Source organism: Microtus ochrogaster, chromosome 2 (assembly GCF_000317375.1).
Source record: "Microtus ochrogaster isolate Prairie Vole_2 chromosome 2, MicOch1.0, whole genome shotgun sequence".
Lineage (NCBI taxonomy): Eukaryota > Metazoa > Chordata > Mammalia > Rodentia > Cricetidae > Microtus > Microtus ochrogaster.
Window position 1 is genome coordinate 67,096,324 of NC_022010.1, and position 10,362 is coordinate 67,106,685.

A 10,362-nucleotide genomic window follows, 5' to 3' on the forward strand; every position below is an offset into this window, starting at 1 on the left:
GCCAGTCAGAAAATACAAAGGCCTGGGGGGCACAGGGTAGAAGGAAGGTAAGGAACAAGCCAGTCAGAAAATACAAAGGCCTGGGGGCCACAGGGTAGAAGGAAGGTAAGGAACAAGCGTGCTTCTGTGACAGTGGGAGAGGTGCTGGGAAGAATGGTGAGCCTCCTGGCCAAGGGAAGTTGTAAGGTCTCCGTGGACATGGGGGTGGGGCAGGGAGGAAGGCAGTAGTGGTTTCAGAGGGGGGTGAAGTGTTGTCACTTCTGTCCCTAGTAGATGTCTTACACATTATGCTCTGGCTCTTCCCTTGGAGGGAGTCAAAGATTAGTGCTGTTTAGGTTCCACGTGTGTGTTTCTTTCTCCTAGAGCAAAGGCCAAAGAAACAATTTGTTATAACCATGAGAGTTTCTATCTACTGACTCACTTTTCAGGCATTCCGTATGTTTTGCCTCATTTAATGCTAGCAACTCTGCGCGAGACCTATTATGTCTAGCCTGGAGACTCCGAAAGCTTCAAATTGCACAGCTAGAATTGTCTGGCCATCAAAACCTTTATTTAAAGAAGCTTACCCCCATGTTCCCATTTCTCAGAATTTCCTTGAGTCCTCAGCATCCAGGTCCAAGCTGACAGAAACCGTAACATACCCTCAGGTTTCTCAGACTACAGCACACCACAGGCCACTATGCAGCATTGGGTCGGAATGCAACTTCTGTCATCTCAACTTCCTCATTTATTTCCCATGTTAAAAGACATCTCCAGACCAGGCACGGCGGCCCATGCCTGTAATCTCAGTACTCTGGAGGCAAGGCAGGAAGATCATGAAGTTTTATGCCAGCCTGGACTATAGAGTGAGACCCTGTTTCTAAAAACCAGAGGCTGGGAGGTTGGGGGCAGGGGAGGCAGGGGCTGTGAGAAAGGTTTGTTTGTTTTTACATAAAATCCTTGGTGTGCTGATAGTGGCCAGTAGAGGGGACTGTTAAGCGCTTGCCCCTGTCCCCTTTAAGGCTGGAGCACTGTGGGTTGGTATTAAGGTGTGGCAACTCTAGGAGCTGTTTCGCGTTTGCACTTGATTTCCTCTTGGCTGGGCTGTGACATACCAATAGGGCTGGAGCACTGGACATTTTGGGGTACTCTGTGGCAACCACTTCCTGTTGTGTTGGGAGATGGCCTCTCAAGGGCCTCAGCAGGTCTCCCACCCTGTGTGGCTGGGTAGAAAATACCTGCCTTCTGCCCTGTTCTTCAGGCAGAGCTTGGCTGGTTTACAGCTAACCCTGCAGACACTGAGACGACAGGGTGGGGGCCCATCACCCTGCGTAGCAGCATGCATCTGTTCCACGCATGGACAGGCAGAGTCTTTGGGAGTCAAGTGAGACTTGCCCGCAGTTACCTCAAAATGGAAACAAAAACAAATGTTTGTACTTTTATTGCACTTGCTGCAGATTGCATGCTTCGGAACAGCCACACCTAGGGGACCCAAGGGACATTTCATAGACCCTTTGTGTTGCCTTTTTTTTTTACACAGTCTTTTCTCCAATAAGGGAATATTTCCCTTCCATTTGCCTGTCCCATCTCTAATTGGGGGAAGCCCCAGCAGCTAGTAAAGGAGAAGCCTAGAAAGGCTCCGCTACAGCTCACTTCAGCTTTATGTGTCCCGGGCCTTCCCCGACACGGTTTCCCTCACCCAGGGCTGGTGGAGCAGCTGGAAACACGCTTTAGCATCACACCATAGCCTTGTTCTTCCCCCCAGAACAGAGAGCCCCGTGTTTGTCCTGCAGGCTCACGAGCCCTGATTCGTAAACTCCTCTAAGCCTCTGCTTGTGGGGCTTTTCTGTGCAGCCTGAAGTTTGATTGACTGTTTATATGCGTGCACCTGCCTACGCTCTTCAGGTGACCTGGAAAGCGAGCGACGGGAGGATATGTTTTCAGGCTAGGGAGTTGAGTTTTTAAAAATAGACCTCCCTAGGGTGTAAGAGATGTAGTCTTTAATATAGGAAATGAAATCCCTTTAAAGACCTACCAGAGTCTTTAAAGAGTTAAGAGTTCCCTTAACTCTTGCTTCCATGCAAATTAGCTAAGAATGGGTTCCAAGGCAAGAAGCTGGAAGCACAGACCAAGTGAGGTGGGAGGTGGGGGACTCTCACTGGCTAAGGGTCTGTGTTTCTCCTTCTTTCCCTGCAGCCCTGGCCCGCCACCGCTACAGGAAGCAGGTTCAGGCCCTAGGTCCTCAGATGATGGAAAAACCCCTGTACTGGGGGGCGGACAGGAGCTCCCCAGTTTCATCTTATGCAATGAACCCGCTGCTGCAGCGAGGTAAATTTTGCCAGAAAGCCATGGGAGAAAGAGGGCAGAGGGTGAGGGCAGACGTATGGCCCGCCCACAGAGGAGCTGCATGCCCAGTGGAGTGGGAGGGAGTGGAATCTTGCTAAGGAACATGCCACTTTAAGAGCTGGTTCCTAGAAGGGTGTCTAGGGACCGCAGTTCAGTGCGCCTTATCTTTGCTTCCATTCAGATTTGTCTTTACAGTCCAGCCTTCCACAGATGCCAATGACCCAGACGGTTGCCCACCCTCCAGTGCCCAATGGTGTTCTGGAATATTTGGAGAAAGAATTGCGGAACCTGAACCCGGGCCAGCCTCCCGATCTCAGAACCAAATCTGGCTACCCTTGCAGCATGCTGTCCTCCCTGGGCTCTGCAGAGGTTGTGGAACGCAGAGTCATCCACTTGCCCCCGCTGATCAGAGACCCACTGTCCTCCAGGACCAGCAGCTCCTCACACCAGCAGCGGCTCAACCCTGCTTCTTCTAGACGCTGGGATCTGAGTGAGGGCAGGAGGCAGCGCTATCACTCGGATTTCCTCCAAGAGCTCCAGGATCGGGGGATCAGACCCTGGGTCCCAGGGAGAAGGGAGTTGGACCCCCATTGGAGTGGGAGGCACCACCGGTCTAGGCCCCACGAGTCCTCCATGCCCTGGTCAGACTGGGACAGCCTGAGCGAAGGCCCCTCATCCAGTGAGGCCCCTTGGCCCCCCAGGCGTCCAGAGCCCCGGGAAGGTGCCCAGAGGCATGGGAGACGCAGGCGCCGCAGCTACTCGCCTCCCTTGCCCTCGGGCCCCAGTTCTTGGAGCTCTGAAGAGGAGAAAGAGTCACTGCCCAGGAATTGGGGTGCCCAGCGCCACCACCGCCGCCATCGCCGCCGTTCACAATCCCCAAACTGGCCTGAGGAGAAGCCACCCAGCTACCGTTCACTGGATGTCACCCCAGGCAAGAACAACAGGAAAAAAGGGAATGTGGAGAGGAGCTTGGTGAGCCTGGGGCATCCTATGGAGGGTCGGGCATAGCCAGTGGCCCCACAGCCAGCATCTTGTCCACAGCTGACACAGGCCCTGCAGAGTCCTTTTCTGCATAACGGTCGGGGCAGGCTGGGGCACACTGTCTTTTCTTGGAAGGAAAGGGCCGAGTCAGTGCAGGGTGCAGAAGAGGCCCAGGGCTTGCATCCCATTTAAGAGTAAAACTTTAGAGTGCTGTGAACACTGAAGGTGCTGGCCACTGTGTAGCAGTCTAAGGAGAAAACCCAGGAGAACACAGGACATAAGCGCCTCTGGCTTTTCAGGCTTTTTTTATTTTTTAGAGGCATGATTTTTTAAGTCAGGTGTGGTGGCACACACCTTTAGTCCCAGCCTGTAATCCCAGCACTCAGGAGGCTGAGGCAGAAAAATTGCCTCAAGTTCAAAGCCAACCTGATCTACCATCTGAAACCCCACCTCTGAAGTACCATGACTTTAAGACATCATTGTACAATTACCCCCACCCAAGTGCCAGCTGATATTTTTGTGAAAATGTCCCACCATTGCTCAAATGTAAATGAACTACTTACTCAGGCAATTTATGGGCTACCAATGAATAACTCTTCTCAGGCCAAAACCTTTTCATCGTTTTTCCTCTGCTGAGACAGGCAGGTCTCAGGAAGCTCTGAGGGGAAGTCCCAGAGGAAGGGCATAATCGAAGAACAGCAGTCTCTTAGGGGCTTTGAAGGACATACCTAACATTATACACACACACACACACACACACACACACACACATTTAAAATCAAATGTGTGTGAAGGTGAGGTGCAGGGTGTTTCTCTAGGACCAGCTGAGGTGGAAGAGCGGCGTGAGGAAGGCGGTGAAGCCCAGCAGGTGCTTCCGAAATCACCATGGCCGTTGTGTCAGCTCACAGGTGTCCTGTGGGCGCCAGGATCTGCAGTATTGAAAGCAGCTCCTGCCAGCCCTGGGCACTGAACTGTGTACATTTTGCATGTGTCGTATACCCCATGCAGCCCTGTACTGTGAGGGCCTCTGAGTTAAAAGATTTGTGTGCCAGTGGCCCTCTGCCCTGGGCTGGTCTCTCATGCACCTCTTTGTCTTAGCTGAAGCTTAAGGAGTGAGCTCATCCACACATGATAAGGTCAATAGAACAAATCCTGGAAGAAAGCACAGAACCAGTTAAAGCTGGAATATCTAGAACCACCATCTCATATAGTATCTAAATATGCCTCTTCCTTTTAGTAGAAAAAAATGCGATTTCAAGTTTTGCCTCCAATATCTGAGCTCTATTTTCTTTTAGGTTTCTTTTTTCTTTTTTTTCTTTTCATCCAGTTAACTTACTTAGCTCCTTCTAAACCTTGGAATCTAAGAGGAAAGGTACAAGACATTATGTTCTAGACACTGAGGCAGTCCAGATTCATTTAGCCTCACATGGCTCAGAAAGGCTGAGTAACAAAGGCAAAACACATAGCAATAGAGAATGAAGTCCAAGTCTGAACATAGCCCTCTGGTTCTTAAGCTTTTTCAATAACCCACACTGTTTCCTCAGATGAAAGGCAATTTTTGAGATCAATAATGCTTTCTTGTGATCAATTTTCTCCAAATATCAATATTTTTTAAAAAAAATTAAGAGGTACATAAGAAGTAATTCTGCCATAATTTTTATTTATAAAATTACCTTTGAGAAGCAAAGATTTTGTCCAAATAATTTAAAAAATCCCCCATTGTCTGAGTTTGTTTTTTAGAATTATCACTTAATTGCATCCAACTTTCTACTTATATTTTTGTCAGTGGCCAGAAGTCCAGGACAAAAGCTTGACTCTGCAGATTGGTTCATTTAAAGGGTGCATTTTTGTGTCTCTGTAGCTTTATTGTGAAGGAGACTCTGTGCTGGTGCTCAATGCTTCCTCCATAGGTGTCTGAAGACACTGGAGCTCGCTGCTTTCAGTATTGTGCACAATTAGGCCACTAGATGGTGACTTTTGATTGAGCAGCGCTCGAAGTTCCTCTATTCCTTGCATTAAAAATACGTTATCACTGTTAAGTCAGGCTTTATCAGTGACAGATTTACCATAACTTTAAATAAAATATTCATTAAACTATTTTAATAATTATTTAATATTTTTGAGAAATGTCCATTAAAATATTTTAATCAGAGAAACAGGAAATAGATATTTTAGGCTCATATGGTACCTTTTCTCTCAAGAGTAATGTTTAATAAATGTACACAATCTAGGGATTCTGTGCACCTGACCTCCTGGCCATCTAAAACAGGCAAGAGGTGCTGTCTGCTCAGTGCCCAGGAAAACACAAACCTTCCGCTGTGGCAGCGCCTGCTCAGCTTGACTCCAGCTGAGCTCTCCCTAGCTGGTGGCCTTTTCACTCAGAGAAAGCAAAGCAGGAACTTCAAGCTTTCCATTCCGGTGGCTTCAGAATGAATGAGCCCTGTGTCCCTAGCCTCCTTCAGATTATCTTTCTTTCCAATCTCACCCTAATAGAATGAGCTCCAAGACCCTCTGGTATTATCTTCACAGCCTGACCCACATACGTCTGTTCTAGCGAGAAGAAAACCACGGTGTTTGCGTTTGCACTAACCTCAAATGCTCTGTAGTGACTACCAGGGATCATATTTTTGTCTTAAGTTCTTTATTTTGTTGTTGTTGTTTTTTTTTTAAAGTTGTATTGGGATCTGTGATCTTCTACTTTGAGTGTCCCTAAACATGGCAAGATCTTCCTGGACAAAGTCCCTTTAGTCCTTTTTGGTGTTGACTGTTTTCTGTGCCAGAGAACAGACCCTGGAGAGTATTCAGATTAGAACCCTTGGCCCTGAAAACTCACTCAATACTGAGAAACAGATTTTGAAGCAATCTGATGCACATACCCACGCAATATCTATGACTGTTCGTCATAGAGCAGGTGTTTTCCCTTCTCAAATAAGACGAGGATGATCTCGTTCCTGAACTCCAGCTGTAGATTTGCAAAAATGCAATGAAATTATCCCCGTCCCTGAAAGGGATGGAGAGGTTTGAGTAGCATAAACCACAATTCTTGCCTTATCGAGTAGGAAAAACAAACACACAACAGACCCACAAATAACAACTTTCAAGGGAAAGTCATTGAGTTTGTTCAGGAAAAGTTTGAAAAATAACAAGAGGATTACTAGAGTCTAAAGCGGAATGAAAGGGTTGGGGAGGAATTGTTCAGAGTATAAACAGGGAGCAGAGCTGTCTTTGCGCTAAATCTTGAACTAACTAGTAAGTGAAAAACAGGCCTTTTCTTCCATCTACTGAAGACTTGGAGATATTACAAAAACGGCAGTGAGGAAAGAGTAAATAAGATTAGAAATTTTCAGAAGTTGTCATCGCTTAAGGAAGGCCATCGAGAGGAGAAAGTGGCACCATGAAAGGTCAAGAAGTAGTCAGCCCCTACTTGGCGGGTTGGACCAGCTCACTTTGGGTGTTACAGGCTTGGGCTGTAGACTGGGCTGACTGTAGTTCTTGTGTTCTTATTCCTCAGGAGAGAGAGAGCTCCCATAGTGGACGGAGTGTGGTCATTTAGTCTCCAGGCACAGTGCTGTTTCTTGGATCCCACGTGTCTTCAGCATTACCAAGATTGCCAGCTGCATTGGAAAGGCACAACACATCTGTGTCTTACAGTTTGGGAATAAGACTCAAATAGAAGAGCTTTTAAAACAGGACTTTATGGGATTAATAGCAAGCTCCCCCCTTGATCATGCCCTCTCTGTATTACATGATCTCTGACTTGTAAGGGACGCTAACTAGGATGTGATCCCCTGGGAACATAGTGGCCCACGTGTTCAAGTGGGTCATGATACTCAGGACCAAGGCAGTGTCATAAGAACAACTCAGGAATCATTAAGAAGAAATCAAACGTGTTTCAGGAACAGGAAACCTATGGAATATTATGGGTAAATTCCCATGGAAACTTCCTGTCCCTCTCTTGAACTTCTTGAGGGTTTTTCCACATTGTGGTCCTGAGCATTTCTGGGTTTCCAGTTCTACTGCCTGCAGGAGTTCTATAGCCCTGTCCCTTTCACGGGCTGTTTACTGCAACTCTGAACAATCACAGGGAAGCAGTTTTGCACCAACCATATTCTTTTCTTTTTTTCTTGCTCCTTTCCCCTACACTTAATTTATTTTCAAATATTTTATAGTATAATAATGCTAAGATCACTTTAAGTACCTCCAAGCACTACACAGCTATAAACAAGAAAAATAAATGTAATGGACCAAAGATTCCATCCCAAGGAAATATCTGCTTTTTTTTTACCTTGGATCTTTACTTTTCTTCATTGATTTAAGCCTCTACCCCAGTAAATCCCATAGAAGAACCAGGCACTATACGAAGTTCTGAAATGATCCTTCTCCTGGGACTGCTGACTGCTTCAGGGTTGCGATCTTCCAAGCATTAGCATGTAGGCAGGCTTTGCTGCTCAAGGGTCCCAGAAAGAAAGAGCTGAGCCCTCCCTGTAATAGGGCCTATGACTGCTTTCCATTTTCCACATGGTTGGTTCACAGATATTTTTATGATTGATGTGTAGGCTTTCTCTGAGTAGATTGGAATGAGGTGGTTCTAACAATATTGATACTGTAAAAAAAAAAAAATCAGCAATACCCCTGTCTATATGGTTGTGAGCTCAATCTAGAGCTAAGTGTATTAACCCATCCATTTTTCTCCAGACTTATAATTAGAAGTATGGAGGCATGGGGTGTACTAAATTTCTGTGTTTGTCAGGGGTTTCTTTCAGGATTTTTGAAATTGAAACTTAAATTAGGAAACAGGAAAAATAATTAATAGCTAATGTACTCATAAAATTCAGTAGTTTGCACTATTCTGGTACAGAAGAGTTGACATTGACCCACTTTTCAGCTTATTTCTTGGTGAAGTATAATTTTGTAAATCAAAATTATTGAAAATAGATTCTTGTCTCATACAATACATCCTGACCACAGTCTCCCTCCTTCCACTTCTCCCAGCTCCTTCCGGCTCCCCTCTTCCCTGAATCCACTGCATCTCCATCTCCCATCAGAAAAGAGCAGGCCTACAAGAAAAAACAACCCATCAAGACAAAAACAAAATACAGTAAGGCAAGGCATGATTCCTCACCCTGAAGCTGGACCAGGCAACCTAAAAGGAGGAAAAGAGTCCCAAGAGCAGGCAAAAGAGTCAAAGATACATCTGCTCCCACAGTCAGGAGTTCCACAAAATCACCAAGCTAACAGCCAGAACATATAAGCTAAGGACCTAGTGCAGACCCATGCAGGCCCTGAGCTTGCTGCTTCAGCCTCTGTAAGTCCCTATGAACCCTGCTTAGTTGGTTCAGTGGTTTATGTTTTCCTGGTGTCCTCCATCCCTTCTGACTTCTTGAGTCCTTCAGCCTTCTCTTCTGCAGGATGCCCTAAGCTACAAGGCGGGACCTGATGGAGACCTCCAATTTATACTTGATCTGTATGATGTCTGACTGTGTCTTTACATCTGCTCCCATCTGATGTAGGAGGAAAGTCTCCCTGATGACGGCTGACGAGGCATCGATTTATGTGTATAGCAGAATATCATCAGGAATCACTTCATTATTGTTTGTTAAATATTTTTTAGCTTTCTTTTCTTTTCTTGAACAGTTGTATTTGGTTCCACCATAGGTCTCCGGGCTAACCAGACTCCAGTTTCTGACCATCCAAGCAGTGTAGGACATGGGCTCTCTCTCCTGGTGTGGGCCTCAGTTAAAGCAAACATTGGTTGGCCACTCCCACAAGTTCTGCACTACCATTGTCCCAGCACATCTTGTAGGCAGGACAGATTGTTGGCCAAAGGTTTTGTGACTGGGTTGGTGTCCATGTTTCTCTCTCCATAGCCTATAGAGTACCTTCTGGTGCCAAAGAGATTAGAAGGCAGGGGTGAAGGCTCCATGCAGGCACCAGCTCGACCTCTCCACATTTAGTGAGCTGTGTAGATGGTTGTCCTTGGAAATGGGGTCCTGCTGTCAGTTTTTAGAGAGCAACTGTCTGTCCTAGCATCCCCTAAGTTGTTTGGGGATCTCCATGGGACCCCCTTGGTCAACAAATCGGCCCCATACAACCTGTCTCAGCACTGGAAGTCTTGCCTGGCTACAAGAGATGGCCAGTTGAGGCTCTGTATCCCCATTGCTAGGAGTCTTTATTAGAGTCACCCTCATAGATTTCAGGAAGTTTCCACTGCACTAGGTTTCCACACCAACCCCAAAGGCCCCTCCAACTCCAGCTGTCTCTCCTAGTATTCTCTTATTCCATCCCTCGCTCCCCACCTGATTCTTCCTGCTTCCGTCCCCACCCTCCCCCAGTCCACCTATAAAACCTATTCTATTTCCCCTTCCTCGGGAAGTCCATACATCTTCCTTTACATAACCTCTCTAGGTTTATGGATTATAGCTTGGTTATCATTTACTTAACAGCAAATATCCACCTACAAGTGAAAACATACCGTATTTGCTTTTCTGGGTTACCTTACCCAGGATGATTTTTTTTTCTTGTTCTATACATTTGCCTTTATCAAGCAGATCTCATCTCAGAAATTCAGAGATTGTTCAATATACAAAAATCAGTAAATGTAATCCACTTTATAATCAATTGAAAGAAAAACACATGATTATCTCATTAGATATAGGAAAGACCTTTGACAAAACCCAACACCCCTTTATGATAAACATTCTGGAGAGAGTATAGATAGAAGAGACATACCTACACATAATACAGTTCACAGAGCTTGAGGTTTTAGCTAGAGCAATAAGACAACTGAAAGAGATCAAGGGGATACAAATTGGAAAGGAAGAAGTCAAAGTATTGTTATTTCTAGATGATATGATAGCATATATAAGTGACCCCAAGAATTCTACCAGGAAACTACTACAGCTGATAAATACTCTCACTAAAATGGTTGGATATAAGATTGACTCGAAAAAAATCAGTCGCCCTCCTATATACAAATGGGTTGAGAAAGAAATCAGGGAAACAACACTCCTCACCAAAGCTTCAAATCATATAAAATACATTGGGTTAACTCTAACC

General features: G+C 45.9%; 1 protein-coding gene across 1 annotated transcript in view; it reads left to right on the top strand.

Annotated features, from left to right (window-relative positions):
- Positions 1-6,859, top strand: part of Ildr1 (immunoglobulin like domain containing receptor 1) — a 24,469-nt gene extending 17,610 nt beyond the window's left edge. The window contains exons 6-8 of the mRNA XM_026787675.1: positions 2,176-2,307; positions 2,507-3,297; positions 6,818-6,859. Of these exons, the coding sequence (XP_026643476.1) occupies positions 2,176-2,307; positions 2,507-3,297; positions 6,818-6,859 (965 nt within the window). The remainder of the gene's footprint in view (positions 1-2,175; positions 2,308-2,506; positions 3,298-6,817) is intronic.
- The last annotated feature ends 3,503 nt before the right edge of the window (positions 6,860-10,362 follow it).